The 17,999-nt window shown below is 44.8% G+C and overlaps 1 protein-coding gene across 1 annotated transcript in view; it reads left to right on the plus strand.

Annotated features, from left to right (window-relative positions):
* Nucleotides 1-17,000, plus strand: part of LOC148042471 (vomeronasal type-2 receptor 26-like) — a 127,505-nt gene extending 110,505 nt beyond the window's left edge. The window contains exons 4-6 of the mRNA XM_087702057.1: nt 14,676-14,888; nt 15,475-15,601; nt 15,993-17,000. Coding sequence (XP_087558183.1) covers nt 14,676-14,888; nt 15,475-15,601; nt 15,993-16,903 — 1,251 coding nt within the window. The 3' untranslated portion in view covers nt 16,904-17,000. The remainder of the gene's footprint in view (nt 1-14,675; nt 14,889-15,474; nt 15,602-15,992) is intronic.
* Nucleotides 17,001-17,999: the final 999 nt, after the last annotated feature.

The following is a 17,999-nucleotide window of genomic DNA, read 5'->3' on the forward strand; positions in this document are numbered from 1 at the left end:
AAAACCACCCTTGGAATAGTGCATGGATGGAGAACCTTTTCAGCACCAAGGGCTCTTGTCAGGGACATGATCTGAAAGAGGAGTTGCCCAGTGCGCATGCCAGTACATGCATGTGCACCAGGCAGCTCCTCTTCCAGTTTCTGGCATTCACCCACATGACAATCAGCTGGCTGGTGCGCATCCACTCGCAGAAACCGGAACACCAGCTCTTCCCCTTCCTGGCACGACTGTACACACAGAGGCCAGCTGATTGTTGCACACACATGCGCACCAGAAACCCGGAAGAGCAACGGGCAAGGCTGCGTGTGCCAGGTGACATGGCTCTGCGTTCCACTCAGCCCAAGCTAAGAAGCTGAGGCAGAGGGCGCCATTTTCCCCTCCTGGGGCCTCTGTGCATCCCGCTTTTGGCTTCCCCAGTGCCCAGAAGTACTGTGCCAGCCAAAAACTTTGGTCTTGCCTTACAGCTTCAGTCCGTGGGGCATGCAAAGGTAAGTCCTGCGCTCAGCTGGTGGGTGGAGGCTGGAGGGTGGGCGGGGTGATTTGGGCGGGGCAGCCTCATGGTCCCACGTGGGCCAGATTAATGGCTTCGGTGGGCTATATCTGACCTGTGGGCCGTAGTTTGAGGACCCCTGGAATAGGGTCTCCTTCATGAGCAGAAGGTTGGACTAGAAGACCTCAAAGGTCCTTTCCAACCCTTTTATTTGGCGATAAGTTCTGTTATAGGTAGATATGTTTAGCATGCTAAATACCTATTGGAACATGCTGATTTACACTGTGATATTATCATACTTACACATTGGATTATATACCCTGTAAATAAGACTTGGGTTCTTTTCTCATAATAATTATCTGATACTTAATAAATCAAGCTCAAAAGTTATGGTCTTTGGGAAATGACATCCTAGCCATAGATGGTCAGCCAATAGAGCAAGTAAGACCTTTCCTTACCTGGGGTAGTTTTCTCTGAGACTGAATCTTGGCTCCCTCATCATCAAAGGAGCTCAGTTAGATCGAAGACAGGAGTGAAAGTGGTGCTTAAAAGAAAACCTTATAGCTCTCCAGCTTCCTCAGCCCCAATTATGGAAGTATGTGAGGCCAAGGTTTCCCCCATGTTCTTACATCAATCTGATGTTTGGGGCTTCAGAGAGAAACCACCAGCAGAACCAACTGAATCCCAGCCGCTGAGGAGTATCTTGGGGAGGACAAAAGGACTCCAGCTGCTGCCCCTCAGAGCTGATTTGGGAACTTCCACAATTTCTGCTTTGCCTAAAATCAGAAAATATGGCTATTGGCATAAAATTTAATCTATGGAAACTGACAGACTCAGAAAATTGTGGCTGTTAGAACAGACAGAATTTCAATTAAAGACCAATCTTGTATTGTACTAACAAACTGTATTAGGAACTGAGGTCTCCATGTTTCTTGTACAACTGGAAAAGGAGCTAAAAAGATTCCTCCACAAAGAATCTGGGCCATTTAAGCATTAAAATATGCAGCAATCCTCAAAATTATAGTAGGCCGTTTATTGGAATAGAATAATTCAGTTGGCATTTGCACATGTTAATCTAATTGCAATAAATTGTAGGGGTGAGATACAGTAATTTGATTTATATTGTTTATAGTTTTTCAATTTATTTATTATTTTCCGCTTTTATTATACAATCTTGCTAATATTCTGTCTTTAATATTTTAAACAATGTCTAATTAAGAAATTATTCTAATGCTTTCCTGAGAACAAGATTGGATTTATTGAAATCTAATATTGTGGACTTGATCTGACCCCAAATATAACACAGCATTCTTCATTGTGGAAGGTTTTTGAATGCAGCTCAGAATCTGATAAGTCCAGTGAAACTCTGAAGATGAGGCTACGGATTATCAGCTTTTATTTCTGCAGAAAGCAAAAGACTGGATGACCTTTTGGTCTCCCACCTTAACAGAGCAGGCAGAGAGAGGAAAACTTTTACAAACATCTTACAGCTCACAGAGCTTGCACAGAACGTCATTGCTATAGAAACATAAATTGATATTATGTGAATTTCATGAGTTTTCTCAGTGCTCTGAAAACAATGGACTTTAGAAGGGAAAAGAAATACATTTTCTGGTGTATAACTCAGAGCTTTGTTAGGGAATGCAGAACTTACATTTTAAGTTACAAACAAGGCTCCTTGGCAGAATCCACATTTTACTTTTCACAAGACGTTACTTTGCTAGGCTAAGGTTGGCAATTCGCCTAGAACCAGGATGGCGAACCTCTGGCACGCGTGCCACAGGGTTCCACCACAAAACCGCGTTCGACTAAAGGGCGCTCGCCGAAACCGCGTAGCTGACGTCATCACAGCACGACAACAGCGCGGAGAAAAAAGCATGCTGCAAACGCTAAACCTAAAATTAACCCCTAAACCTAAACATAACCCCCCTAAACCTAATCCTAAACCTAACCCTAAACCTAACCCTAAACCTAACCCTTAACCTAACCCTAAACCTAACCCTAAACCTAACCCTTAACCTAACGCTAAACCTAATCCTAACCATTAACCTAACCCTAACCCTTAACCTAACCCTAACCCTAACCCTAACCCTAACCCTAACCCTAACCCTAACCCTAAACCTAACCCTTACCTTAACTTGAATCGGCTTGCTTTCAAAGCGCTATTTAAAGCACCCTTCTTTCTCCGCGCTCGCTGTTGTCGCCCTGCTGATGACGTCAGCGACGCGATTTAATCAGGCATAATGAGGTTTTCGTTTAGAAAAACAACTCATAGGTGATTAATGTCTTTTCTCTGAAAAAAAACCCACAATAACAGCACTTTCAATGATACAAACACCTTTTTATTGAAAGGTAAAAGTTTGCATTTGGCATCCTTTTGATTAATGTGACCTTTGCTGTTGATGCACACTGATAATTTTTCTAACCTTGACTCAGACTTTGGAAATTTGAGAGCAACACATGCAGCACTCAGGTCATCTGTTAGTCCAGGGGTGTCGAACTCAATTTCATTGAGGGCCCCATTGTGGTTGATTTTGGAGGCCATGGTGGGCGTGCTCTCACTGCTGCTGTGCTCACTCTCCTTGGTTGCCAATGGTGTGTGCAGGAGGGCAAAGTATGTGGGTCAGAGGGAGGCACACTCTCTCTCCTTATGAGACCTAGCTTTGTAACCAAAGCATCCTCAATGATAGGATGGGAGACCACCAGGAGAGGTCAGGAGGAGGGGACAAGGGGTTGGTCGAAGCCAGCAGGGCTGTTGAAGGTCAGGTGAATTTACCTCACACACCCAATCTCTCTCCTTATAATCTCCTTCCTTCCCTTATTTTTCCTTCCCTCTTCATTCTTCCTTCCCCTCTTTCCCTCTTTTTGCTTCTTTGCTCTCTTCCACTCTTTCCTTATTTTTCTTTGTCGTTCCAGTCCTGAATGGGATGCCCAAATGCAAACGGGGAAACATTCCTTGCCTTGTGATCAAATGCCACTTTTGCTAGTAGTTTGTGGCCACTGAAAAGACTGAGAACAAACCAGGCTCAGTTTATTCCATGCTTGCATTTCATGAGAGAAAGTGTGCTTCAGCCAGGGCACTCAAACTGCTGCCAATGGTGTGGGCGACAGCTGAGCAGGGAGGCAGGGTGTGTGTGTACTTTCATCTCCATTCAAGCAGGGCCTCTCATTTCCTCCCTGGCACAGTTGGGGCATGCAGGCTGCTGCCACCTAAGCACCATGATTGCCCCCTCCCCAGCCAGCCAGCCCAAGCGGCAGTGGGCTCCACAGGACAGGCTCTCATTTCTGCACTGGGGCAGAAAACTCTGGTGGGCTGGAAGTGAGTGTGGACGGCCTCCCCCCCCCCCCCCCAGTGCTTCCTTGCTCAGTTGGAGGCTTCCTTCAGCCTTCAAACAGTTGCAGGGTTTTTTCTTTGCTCCCAGGTTGGTGCAAGAAGCTTTCCAGGGCTAAAATGGGGGGGAAAAAACCTGCGCTTTCTGCACCCCATTTTGGCCCTGGAAAGCCTCCTGTACCAACCTCAAAGCAAAAAATAAAAAATAAAACCCCTGAAACTGTTTTAAGGCTGAAGGAAGCCTCCAACTGAGCGAGAAAGCACTGGAGGCCCAGACCATTCATTCCAGCCCACCGGAGTTTCCTGCGCAATGTGAGCACGTACACACACACAGACACACATACTCATGCGTCCCCCGCCCTGGCCCCCCACAAAGGGCCCGAAAACCAGCTGGCCGGCAGGAGGTGCACCTGCATGTGGATGTTAGTGGAGCTGGGCTGGGGTGGCTGGTGTGCCGGGAGAGGAGGCTCTGCATGCCACAGGTTCCCCCATCACGGCTCTAATCCTTTCAATTCCTTTTCCAGATCAATAATGGAATCGCTTCAGAGGCTCTGAGTGATAAAAGCAAATTTCCCTTTTTCCACCAGATATTCCCCAAAGAAGGATTCCATTACCCAGCAATTGTCCAGCTGCTCCTCCACTTCAGATGGACCCTGATTGGCCTCTTTGCTTCAGACACAGAAAAGGGAGAGAATTTCATGAGGACTTTCACTCCTGTGCTTGTCAGGAATGGAATTTGTGTGGTTGTATCACAACTGTTCTCAACAACTGGATATACTGCATACCTCAGGGATTCCCTCTCTAAGTGGAGACAAGTCAACGTCTTTGTTCACTTCATGGAATATGAATTCATTTGGGACAGAATTCTTCCTTTCCATTTAACTTTTATGCGTCTGCCAGGACCCATTGAGGGGAAGGTCTGGATCATCACGAGTTTTGCAGTGTACAGAATAAACAAGCGCAGACTTCTCAGATACATCCATAGTATTTGGAGCTTTGGTTATCTGGTAAAAGGAAGGCCAAAAGATTCTGCCTTTGAACCCTTTTTCTTTGTGGAAGAAAAGTTTCAAGATCGTTATTTTCATTGTTCTCTTTCAAAGAACGTCTTTTCTGTCAAAGGCCGCAGAAGATGCACCCAGAAAGCCCCAATGGAGACCCAGAGGATAAAGGACAGATTAAGGGCCCGAAATCACTACCAACCTTACAGTCTCGCGAAGACTCTGGCCCAGGCCCTGAATGCTGCATATTCCTCCAGATCGAGGAGGGGAAGGAAAGAGGGAGAAAAGATCTTGGGGTCTCCAAGGCTGCAGCCATGGCAGGTAAGGGGATCCCGATATGGATCCATTAATCTTAGATCCTTTGGAGGAGGAATCCAGAGGAGAAGGAGGGGAACCATCTCAACAGATTTGGCCAATTTAATTACTCAGGGAATTAATGGTTCCCTCCTTCCATGGCATTTTTATATTTAGCACTGCTAATTGGAAAATGCTCTATTCTTTTTAAAAATAAATCCCCCTTTTTTGGGTTTGTGATTAGCCTGGTGGAATTCCACCTTCCTTCCGTCCCCATTGCAGGTGGGTCTGTGTGCAGCTGGACAGGCAGCTAAGCCCTCCTATTCTCCTCCAATGAAAGGGAGCCTGGCGTGGATCTGGATGCTTTATTGGGAGAAGAGGGCAGGTGAAACTGAGGAGATGCAAAGAGTGGAAATCAAATAGAAAGACGAGATAGGCAGCATTAACTAACAGCCAGCAAAGGAGCAGCTGGAACCTCTCCAGCGATGCTCCGTGTGAGGGACGGAGGCCGTCTCCGGATGACCAGGTGTCTCGGTCACAACGGCTGCTTCCGTCTTCTCCAAAGGCTGACAGAAAATGGAGTCTGGCTTCAGACCTTAGAGTTAGGCTTATCTGCCCCCGGCCACTAGTTGGGGCTAGAGCAACAACAGCATAAGAGTTACCGTATTTTTCAGAATATAAGACGCACCTTTTTCCCTCAAAAAAAGAGGCTTAAAATCTGGGTGCATCTTATACATCCAATACAGCATTTTTTGCCTCCTGAAGCCCCGCCCCCTTCACCAAAATGTTTGTGCATACCATTATGGAGGCTTTCAGAGAGCTCCGGGGGGCTGGGGAGGGCAGTGAAGAGCAAAAAATGGACCATTTTTGCCCCTCCAACAAGGAGCACTCTGCAAGCCCCCCCCAAGGCTATTCATGATTTTTTTTAAAAAAGGGGGGGCTGTTTTCACAAAAATAGGCTTTGCAGTGTGTAAAACATTTTTTTTTCCTTTTGAAAAGCTTTTTAACTGGTTGATGAGAATTACATTGATCAAGTGCTGTGCCAGCAGAAACAAAGTCTTAGGTGCTGCAGATTGTCAGCGATTTCCTTCTCCAGCACATGGATAAATACACCTGGAAACATCTACCTATCTACCTACTCTCTCTCTCTCCCTCTCTCCCTCCCTACTGTATTTCTCTATCTCTTTTTATTTCTCTGGCGCCCTCTGGCAGGGAGGAACCTTTGTCACTTGCAGCTCCTTAGAGAAAGGGGAAAGGGGCAGTCCTGAAGGTCACTGCACTGTGTTTCTGAAGACACAACGCTGACTCAGACCTGGCCATATTCAACCTCGAAAGGTTTGTTCATTTGGTTAGCTGGTTGACTCTGTCTGGAAATGGAGCTGGGCTCAGGTTGGGTGGCAGGGCTGCCCCCTGCTCTGGGCTGATGGGAAGGATTTCCCCCCTCCCTTCCCTCAGGCATCCAGATGGAGAAAGTCTTTGACTACAGTGAATACTGGGAGGTGGCCCGGGGCCTCTACGCGGCCTTCGACTGCACGGCCACCATGAAATCTGGCAACGCAGACGTCTACGAGAACGAGATCCCCGGTGGCCAGTACACCAACCTGCACTTCCAGGCCCACAGCATGGGGTTGGGTCACAAGTTCAAGGAGGTGAAGAAAGCCTATGTGGAGGCCAACAAGCTGCTTGGTGACCTCATCAAGGTCAGTCTGCCCACCCCAGTCCTCTCCCCTCCTGGAGCGCAGGGTGGACATCACAAACGTGGGCGGGCAAAGAAACTCTCAAAAAGATTCCAGGTCTTTGCATAATTATCTGTTTAGCCAGCGGCGTCACTGGCTAAAGGGCTCCAGGCCTCTCAAGGGTTGACGGTCTCTAATTCAAAGAGAAATTGCCTCTTCAAAACCTTGGTGTATCTTATACTCCAGTGAATCTGGAGGAATCCCAGTTCAAGCTTCTCTGACTGATGGCTGCTCACTCTTTGCTCTCAGACGATCCATGAAGAGGAGACTGAACTTCTCTGCTTTACTGGCTCAACTCTAAAACAGCTCATCCTTTTATCATATTTTTTCTCTCATTTAGTTAAAATCTCCTCTCTTGTAACTGAATTCACTTTTTCCATGTCTGACACTCTGGAATAAGAGTGAGCAGATCTTACACTCGTATGTAACAGGAGTCAGTTATTGGAAGAGGGTTCTATCCAGTGGTGGGATTCAAATCTTTTTACTACTGGTTCTGTGGCTTGGTGGTCTTGTGACTGGGTGGGCGTGGCCAACTTGGCATCACTTATGTCAAGGGGTACCTTGCCTGGCCTCTCCTTGCGTCAACAAGATACAATTTCCCTGTCTATTTATTTACTACTAATGAACATCCAAAATACACAATTTAATCCTATGTATATATGCCATATGTGTACATACATATTACAAGGTATAGTGTGTGTATAGGCACACAAAAAGATACATTATCTACTTTATATACTGTATGTGTATGTACACACACATACACACACACACACAAACACAGAGCTCTTCTAAAACTATACACATTCAACCTCACTTATTGCGTTTGGAAAAACACACCCAGAGTCCACTTTCTGCCACACATTTAACTATCACTTCTGCACATTAGAACATTACACAGGCCTTCAGATGTTCTTCCCTAGCCTGCACATGACTGTTAGAGCCAGGAGATGTCATGGATTGAGTAAAATGTGGCAAAGCTCACTTAACAACACTCTTGCTTAGCAACCAAAATGTTGGGCTCAATTGTCATAAGTCAAGGACTGTCTCTGCCTTCCTCTGCATGGCAGCCTTGTCCTAGTAAACTCCTTCCATTTTCTGGCAATTTTCCTCCCTGTTAGAGGCACCAAAATAATCCAGAGGATATAAGGTCTCCAGCTGGAGCAGGGGGTTGGACTAGATGGCTTCCGAGGTCACTTCTGACCCTACTAGAGCAGGGGTTGGACTAGAAAATGACCTCCAAGATCCCTTCCAGCCCTTTCAAACATTGTTGTGCTGTTTGAAAGAGTCTTCTGAAGCTTCTGTGTCCTTCCTTCCTCTCATTTTCTCTCTTTCCCTCCCTCCCTCCCTCCCTCCCTCCCTCCATGTATCTATTGACCCATCCATCCAACTATATCTCATTCATTTCCTCTTCCCTCCCTCCCTCTCTCTCCTTCTTTCTTTCCCTTCCTTCTGTGGGAAGTTATCATCCAGCCCTCTCCCAGAAAAATGAAATATCCTAGGAAATATTGAAAAGGCAGAATATTTCTCTGGATATGAAAAGAAACATGTTTTAAAAGACAGAATAGTTGCCTGTAGCTTCCTGTCCTTCCCCACTTTGTCAAAGGGCCATTGAGAAGGCCAGGCTAGTCCACTTAACAAAGACCTCTCCACTGCAGCCCCAGGGGGGATGAGAGTAAAGGCATGATAATGTTGGAACTTTACTCAACTGACCACATGGGATCAGAGAACTCATACATACCTGGATTCAAAACACAGCCAAGAGATTAGCCCCTGCCTGGCCCCATGGGAGTCTGACAACCAATCAGAATATATTTCTTACACAGGAACAGGAAACAGAGAGGTGGTTATAAAAAGCCTAGCAAGCCCTTCCTTCAGCCCTTCTCTTCTTCTCCACCAACATTGAAGGATGTGATCACCTTTTCTGTTCAGGGCTCAAGCCATGTGGCCCTGTCCAACAAGAAACCATCTTTCCTATGGGCTATGGGAAGTTGTGGGGGGAGGGAGGTGGGGTGTTAGGGGGGAGGGTAGGGTAGGGGGGATATATACTATGTGTTAGATTTCAGTGTAATGTGATTTCACATGTATACTGTTTCTCTTTAATTTCTCTGTAAAAATAGGACAAGCTGAATACATTGACATATAGTAGAAATACACCAAGGGGAGGAGGAGTGGGATAGAAGAAAGAGGGGTAGAGAGAGCGGGAGAGAGGATGGGAGGGAGGGTGAGAAGGAAGGGAGAGAGTGGATTGGGAGAGAGGAGTGGTAGAGGGGGAGGGGAAGTAGGGTAGAGGGGAATGATGGAGGGAAGATAGTAAGTTGGAGTGGGGTGGAAGAAAGAGGTGTATGGAGAGTGGAAGAGGTATATTGGGCTTCTATTTGAGTTTGAGTTTGAGTTTCATTTTATTTATATTTCTGGGGGTATTGTTGACAAGAGGAATTGCTGTGATTATTTAATGTTGTATGGCCCCAGTTATGCACAGTATATATGTGACTGTACGAAAATGAAAAATGGAAAATAAAAACATTTAATGTAGAAAAAAAAGAAACCATCTTTCCAAGCAGCCTCCATGTCTCCAGTGTCTTTTTCCCCACTTGGAGCTGAACCCAGAAGGGCATTTCTTTCATCACTTCCATAACTCCCTCTTTCTTTCTCTCTCTCCTTTCCTTTCTTTTCCTTTTCTTTTTCCTTTTCTTTCATCTCTCTCTTTCTCTCTCTTTCTCCCCCTTCCTTTCCTCCTTCCAAAGCTAGAAGATCCACCTGAAACAAAAACTCCTTTGGATGAAACCACCCATTTTACACACACACACGCACACACAAATACACACACATGCACACAGACACTTCCATCCAGCTCTGTGGCTCCCCTCATTGTTTGATTTTAGTGGTGGCCGATGTCCTTTCCAAGCACCCGGCAGCATCGCTCGCATCCCAGGAAAGCCCGGCTGATTAACTTACTGGGATGCGCTTCGATCGGTGCCTCTTCTGCGCAGGCAATCTTCTCTCTCTGGAGCAGGCAGAGAAGGGGGACTTTAAGGTGACCAGACATAACGCTTTTGGCGTGACACCCCCGCTTTTTGATGCATTTTCCCGCGTCCCGCCCGCTTTTTTAAAAGGCACGCTTTTTTTGGCGCTCGCAGCTCCCGCCCATCAGCTGCTGCGCTGGCTCATCGTTCTGTTCTATGCTACCTACAAATTTAAGCCAGCCCAGCCTGCCGCTCACTGAGTTGATTGGCTGGACTCCAGCCAATCAGTGAGCTGGCCAACCAGCTCACTGATTGGCTGGACTCCTTAGCTGAGGACGCATGGGCGAGTCTCCATTTTATTTTGTCTTTCTTGTTGGGGTTGCAGCTGCGCTTACTGGTGGTGAGTAAAATAAATCATGTTTTGTAAAAAAATTTACTCGGGAGTAAATTTTACTTACTCCCGAGTAAAAATTTTACTCGGGAGTAAAATTTACTCCCGAGTAAAAATTTTACTCGGGAGTAAAAAGCGGCTGCCGGTCGGGCAGAGAACTTCCACGTGGTTCCATCCAGACTTGCCGCCCGTGCTGGCTGTGAACTCCGCAAAGCCAAAGGGGGAGAAGGCAGGGGGCTGTCTCCTCCTCCCAGCCCAGCAAACAGTCCTTTTTTCAGCTGTGCAGACAACTTCCACGTGGCTCTCGCAGCCCGGCAGAAGCATTTTTTCGGGGGAGGGCTCTGCCTTAAGCAAGAATTGCATTAAAGACCAGAGCAACAATTATTTGCCTGGAGAGACAAATAATTCCTAGGGATACTTGCCATGTTCTTTCATCACCATGACGATCTTATTTTTTTGAGCTAAATGTATTTTTCCAGTTTGAATTGGGCATAATCTTTTTTTATTGATCCACTGTCAGGAAGAGGGATTATAATTTAAAACAGATGATTTCAGTGGCATCTTTTTTATTAATTTAAATTTCTTTCCGTTCTCCATACCCATCTTCTTGTATCAAATAATAGCTGTGGATTCATTGGTATTAAATGTATATGTTTGAAGCAGTGCAGGAAATCTTGAAAACTTAGGAATTTCTCTCCCCTCTGTGGCATTAGGCCTTAGTATCTGATTTGCTATATAACTTAGCAGTAGTTATTAGCACTCTTGGTGAATGATTCCCTTTTCTCAAATTATCTTGAACAATAGTTTGCAGTGTTTTCATATCTTGCACCCAGCTTTTTAAATTTATTATTAAATAATTTGTATTCTATCAGGGGCTTTCAGCAGTTTACAGCAACAAAAATGCCAAATAAAATTATATTATTATAAAATCATTGTAACAATTCCACAAAAACAATAAAAAGAAAATCCAGTGATAAAACCATATTAAATCCCAATGGCTCTAGAAGACAGAATAATTTGTACAGCCTTCCTGAATGGACAGCAGGTTAGGGCTCCCTGCTCTGGAGGAGGTTTCCAAAGGATGGGCAGGGCACCAGCTGAGACCTTTCTCCTGAGAAAGCCCTACCTTTGTCATGAATGGGATTACAGGGCCTCCCCAGAAGATATTTAAAGCTCTGGTAAGATAGCTTTGAGGGGGTGGTCTTTAAATATTTGGACTTCAAGCTGATTTTGGAACATCTGTAAATTTGAAAGCACAAAAAATGCTATTGGCTTGTTTCCAGATGAGTCATTTACTGTAAGGAGTATAGGCTCAATGTATTTTAAAATAATATTTTATTTATTGTGCATATGATTTTTTAAAATAGTGGTATTCTGTGTTGATTCTTTTTTTAAATTGTCTTAGACTATTTAAAAAAAGATTCTATCCAAAATAAATTGAAACAAGCCATTTTTAAAATTTCTATGCACAATACTTTGAAATGGACTCAGGAGTCATGATTGACACTGAGTGAATTTGCACTTTTAATAATCAGGAAGATACAATGGCATTGAAAAAAGAGACTGATGACCATTTTTCACACTTAGCGACCATTTTCACACTTAGCGACCGTTGTGGCATCCTCATGGTTACGCGATCAAAATGTTGATGTTTGGCAACGGATTCGTATTTCTGATGATAGTTTGAAATGGTGACAGTATAAATTATTGCTGGTGTAATACTTAACAATGGTTTTTAAGGATTTCTTTTATTTATAGAATACCTTTTTTATTATTTTGGGGGGATTTTTACTTTTAAATTGTTTATAAAATGTATTTACTACAAGAAATGTTCCTTTTTGCAAATGTGATCTTTGCAAATCTTTGTGATGCAATATGTTCAGACCAGGTTTATGTGTCTCAAAGTGGCTGCTATTCTATGGGCAGGCCAGGTTGGTGCAAGGGCAAGGCAGCTTTGCCAGATTTGGTGTGTTTCACCCTCATTGAATTTTATATCGTATAAAGAATGGAAGGAGGAAGGAAGAGAAAAAAGGAGGAAGGGAGTGAGTGAGGAAAGAAGAGGATGGAAGGAGGGAGGAAGGAAGGAAGAGAGGGAAAGAGCAGAAGACAGATAAGGTGAAGGTAGATAAGCAAGAGGAATGAAGGAAGAAGTGAGGAGTCTCGAGGAGGGGGAAAACATTTAGTGACCAAAGTTACAATGGCATTGAAAAAAGTGACTGATGACCATTTTTCACACTTAGCGACCGTTGAGACAATTTTTCACACTTAGCAACCGTTGAGACCATTTTTCACACTTAGCGACCGTTGCAGCATCCTCATGGTCACGTGATCAAAATTTTGTTTGGCAACAGATTCGTATTTATGCTGGTTTCAGTGTCCTGGGGTGACCTTTTGACAAAAAAAAATTTTTTTAATCAAGCCCCCCCCCCCCCCCCCCCCGTCAAGGGTGTCCCTCTTTTCCAATCTGAAAATCTGGTCACCTTAGGGGACTTGCAGGGATAAGAGTGTGAGTGTGTGTGAGAGAGAGAGTGGGAGGGGGGAGGAGAAAAAAGAAAAAGAGAGTGAGGAATCAGAAGCTTTTCAACCTTGTGGGCCGCCTGGGAGGAGGCAGAAACAGGGCGAGGGCCTCTCCCCATATCCTCTGGATCTCCTTCCCTCTTCCCCAAGTTTTTCTTTCCTCCCATCCATTCTCTCCCCCACTCCTGAGAGGGAGGCAGCGTTGCTTTGCGTGGGAGTTTTTTGGGCTCAGGAAGGGGCAGCGGGGGGTGGGTGGGAGTTGGGTTCCCCATAACTTCTTTGGAGAAGCGTCATTCTGAACTCCGCATTGGTTGCAGAAACGCAAAGGGGTGGGCAGCCTTGGAGGGCCTGTTCATCCTCCCCCTTTTCCTCTCAGCCCTGCAAAACCAGAAATCTCCCCTCCCCCTCTAAGCAGCAACTGAGCCTGTGCAGGGGAGAGGATGGGGGGGGGGGGCGGAGAAGAAGATCTGAAAGATCCGAATTCTGCAGCAAGAGGAGTTTCTGCAATGGGGAGGGGGAGGGGGAGGGGGTAGCCCCAGCTTCCAAAGGCCTTTTAGCCATAATTGTCATCAGACCAGATGTTGGGGGGGGTCAAGGAGGAAAGGGGTCCCCTGACTCACCCTCAGACCCCCAGGAAGGAAGGAGGGAAGGAAGGAAGGAAGGAAGGAAGGAAGGAAGGAAAGGAAGGAAGGAAAGGAAGGAAGGAAAGGAAGGAAGGAAAGGAAGGAAGGAAAGGAAGGAAGGAAAGGAAGGAAGGGGGAGGGAAAGGAAAGGAAATGGGAAAGAAGGAAAGGATGAAAAACGGAGGGAATGGGAAGGGAAGGAAAAAGGAAAAGAGAAAGGAAAGAGGGAAAAGGTGAAGAATGGTCGCTGCTGGAGTGGTCGGGAGCAGCCTGAGGTGGACATTCGGGAGCAGACCAAGACGAGCAGGAGGTCACGGCAAAGACAGGCAAACAGGCTGGGCTGTGTGGCCACGTGGTTGAGGCAAGGGAGCCAAACAGCAGCTGCAGCAATGACTCTAAGGCCCCAGCCAAGGCCTGCGAGGCAAGTAGTGGTGGGGAGAGACGTGGCCAGGCAGAATTTTTACTATCGGTTCACTCGAACCGGGCCGGACTGTCTGAATCCCACCACTGGCTGTATCCTCCCTTCCCCAACCGAGAGATTGTTTCAATTGGAAAGGGGGTTCCCAGACTCCTCTTGATTTTCAGCTCTTCTCCTTGTTGTCTTTCCTCAAGGCTAAAAGCAGCTCCTTTCAACTCTTCCTTGGCTTCATTGTCCTTCCCTGAAGTTCACATAGATTTTGGGCAAATTCTCCTCCACGTGTGATGCCTGCAAGGGGACCTGGTCCTTGAGTTGGGGTCTCCCCAAACCAGAACGTTCACTTCCTCAGATTCTTATGGCTGCATTTGCCTTCTTTCCATGGACATCACCCTGCTGACTCAGATTCTGTTTCCAGTTAACTACGATTTTGAGATCATTTTCACAAACATACATATCAAATTTGGTACCCTTCGTGTTTCTTCCAGTCCATCATTAATGTACTTATATGAGACTCCATTGTTAATCAAGTCCTAGTAGATAAAAATCAGATACTTTTATACTGCTTTTTACTTATGAACCCTTCTCTGTGTGCTTATCATAAATATTGTTTCTCGAAACTTGATATTCCTCTTATAGTTTTGAAAAATAAACTATTACAAAGACAAAACAAAACTAGATGAAACATTAAAAACAGACAAAGACATGCATATTGTCTCCCCAATTGAATACAATACAGCAATAATAGTTTCTCCCACTTCCAAAATAGGCCCACAATTATAAACTATATATCTACTAGACCTGTCATCTATCTGCTGTATATAAAAAACATAGACAATTGTAGAAGAAAGATTCAATCTGGGATAAGAAACAAAGGTTTCTGCTTTTCAAATTCCTGGATGTTCCCATTCTAGTTTCATCCCTTTCTAGAGAAGAATGAATTTTGGAATATTTCTCACTGTAAACTGTACTTGGACCAAAATGGAGAGATAAGAGCAGATGTAGCCATTCACGGCTTCTTGGTTCTCCCCAAAGAGGATCCCAGGAGAGAGATTCTGCCGTATTTTGAAAGACAGAGATTTTCTATCAACCAAGACTTTCTTTCACGGCTAAAGTTGCTCAATAAGGTGAGATAAATTTTGGAGTCATTTCTTTGTTTTCCAGGGTCCCATTTCAAGTGGGCAAAGCCGAGAGTCTCCAGGGTGGTTGGCATCCCATGCCAGTTGGTGTTATCTGATTGTAGTTCTTCAACAGACGGGACCTACAGTGAGTGGAGGGGCTTTGCCATGTTTTATGGAAACCTTTCAAGATCTTACTGGTCAGAGGTTTCTTTCTTCATCACAGTTTTATTCTTTATTGAAAAATCTAATGAAATAGAAATTTACTAAATCTTTTACAATAAATTTTTTCTCTGTTTTAATATGAATATATCATCATATGTAAATCTTTTTTCAATTCCATCTCTGCTGACTTTATTAAGTAGAAAAGTCCTTTATTGTAATGTTAAATGCCAAAAGCGAAAGGGAGGAACTAAATGAAGAATCTGCCAGTAGTTAGTTATACCTCCTGCATCTTCTTAGTAGTAGTCAGGGATTTCATATTTACTTACATGAAGACCAGAGGCTATTTGGCTAATGTCCGTGTCTATCTCTATTTTCCATGAATGTTGACTACTAACACATTTTCTTTGGCTTTCTTCATTTTTCTGCTCAGTCCCTGCCTCAGTCCAACTGTGCAGAAAATTGTCATCCTGGATTTGTCAAGAGGGCTCGAGAAGGAGAGCCAGTTTGCTGCTATGACTGCGTTCCTTGCCCGGAGGGGACCTTCTCCACTCAGGAAGGTTTTATTTGATTTGATTTGATTTGATTAAACTTGTATGCCACCCTATTCCCCGAGGGGGGACAGGGCGGCTAACAAACCAAATAGGGAAATGGGGAGTACAAAAGACAAAGAAGACAAAACAAATTTAAAAAAACAAATTAAAAAACTCATCAACAGCCGCAACCATTCAAGTGGGGTTGGGAACTCATCAGCCGGATTATATGATTCATTATTAACCTGTAATAATGTAGCTTCCTATGAATTACATTACACCAGAAATAATTAACACCCTAGGACTTTCCTCAACTTCATATACCTAGCTACTTTAAAAAAATACATCCTTCTTATGGTATTTTTAATGAAAAATAAAAGGAACAAAATATTTTAAAAATTGATTTTTGGTTTCTCAGACGCAGAAAAATGCACCAAGTGTCCAGATGACAAATATCCAAATGAGTCCAGAGTCCAATGTATCCCCAAAGTTATAGCCTTCCTGTCTTATGAAGAACATCTGGGCATCATCCTGGTCTCTTTTGCCCTGCTCTTGTTCCTAACTACAGTCCTTGTTTTAATTATCTTCATTAAATATGGAGAAACTCCCATTGTCAAAGCCAACAACCGGGACCTCTCCTACATCCTCCTGGTCTCCCTCCTGCTTTGCTTCTTGTCTCCTTCTCTCTTCATTGGTCAACCAAGGAAAGCCACCTGCCTTCTCCGACAAACGGTTTTCAGTATCATCTTCTCAGTTGCCGTTTCTTCTCTCTTGGCCAAAACCATCACGGTGGTGCTGGCTTTCCTGGCCACAAAACCAGGAAATCGGGTGAAGAGATGGTTGGGGAAGAGCTTGGCCAACTCCATCATCCTGTCTTCTTCTGCAGTCCAAATTATCATCTGCTCCATCTGGCTGGGAGCTTCTCCCCCATTCCCTGACTCTGACCTCCACTCCCAGCCTGGAGAGATCATCCTGCAATGCAACGAAGGGGCCGTTGTCATGTTCTACGTCACCCTCAGCTACATGGGCTTCCTGGCTGCCATCTGCTTCACGGTGGCTTTCCTGGCCAGGAATCTGCCTGGGGCCTTCAACGAAGCCAAGCTGATCACCTTCAGCATGCTGGTCTTCTGCAGCGTCTGGGTGACTTTTGTGCCCACCTACCTGAGCACCAAAGGGAAATACATGGTGGCTGTTCAGGTCTTCTCCATCCTGGCCTCCAGTGCTGGTCTGCTGGGCTGCATCTTCATCCCCAAGTGCTACATTATCCTTCTGAGGCCAGACCTGAACACAAAGGAACAGCTTACAGCCAGAACAAATGTAAAAACATGAGCTATTAAGAGTCACAAACACACCATTATTTGTAAAAGTTTTTTTTTTAATCTGGCTACTAAAAGGGATTCAAAATAATTTAATCATTAAAACAGACCTATCATAAAAGTATGAGGATTCTTTTACTGTGAGAAACATTTACCAATTCTAAAAAAACCAGTTGTTTCTACAATCATCAAGAATTGTAATATCTATCAGCAATTATAAAAAATATGGAACTGGCCTGGGCAAGGACCACGAGAACTGTTTCAATCACTACTTTAAACAAAAGTTAGCATTCAAGTGATGAAGTCAAGTTTGGATGGAAAGAAGGAAAATAATCTGGAGTTGTTACAGTTTTTATTCCGTCCCATCTTGGGATTTCAGCGACTTCCACAAAATAAGAGGAAAAGAGAGAAGCTTTGAGAATCCAGACCAGGCAGGAAATTAGAGACAGGTCCTTTCATATAGGAGTAAGTGGAGTAAAGAGAAAAGAAGGAAAGTTTTAAGAGGAATGCAAACAGAGGAAAGGAAACTCCAGCACAGGGAATGACTTAGGAAGGAAACTGACCAGGAGGAGCCTGGTTGGAAGTCCTTGTTGTATGCAATCTTCTGGTGAAGCTGAGGATTCTCCCAATGAGACAGTCTCCTGGCCTGGAAAAGCTCCATGGATTGTTTCTATCCTGGTGCTCCATACTCAGCAGCAGGGACGTGCAGTCAGGGGAGGCAGGGGAGGCAGAGCCTCACCACTGTCCTCATGAAAAGAAAAAAAATGTAAAAGAAAAAGGGAAGAGCTGAGGTCAGGCTGAGCTAGTTGCTGCCAGAGTCACTGTGGATGTCTCTGTTTAACTGTTTAAAAAAGCCTCTGCAAAGCGCCCTCTACAGGAGGAGGCAGGAGAATGACGTGCCTCATCTAGTCTGACTTTAGGCATTTTATGATCACTCGAGCAGACTTAAGCAAGGGTTAAAAGTGTAAAAATTCCTGACGTAGGTGAGGCACATCGTTCTCCTGCCTCCTCCTGTAGAGGGCGCTTTTTCAGAGGCTTTTTTAAACAGTTAAGCAGAGTCATCCACGGTGACTCTGGCAGCAACTAGCTCAACCTGACATCAACTCTTG

Source organism: Thamnophis sirtalis, unplaced genomic scaffold (genome assembly GCF_051295495.1).
Source record: "Thamnophis sirtalis isolate CommonGarterSnake01/CBP01778 unplaced genomic scaffold, rThaSir2_p1.2 scaffold_15, whole genome shotgun sequence".
NCBI classification, from domain to species: domain Eukaryota; kingdom Metazoa; phylum Chordata; class Lepidosauria; order Squamata; family Natricidae; genus Thamnophis; species Thamnophis sirtalis.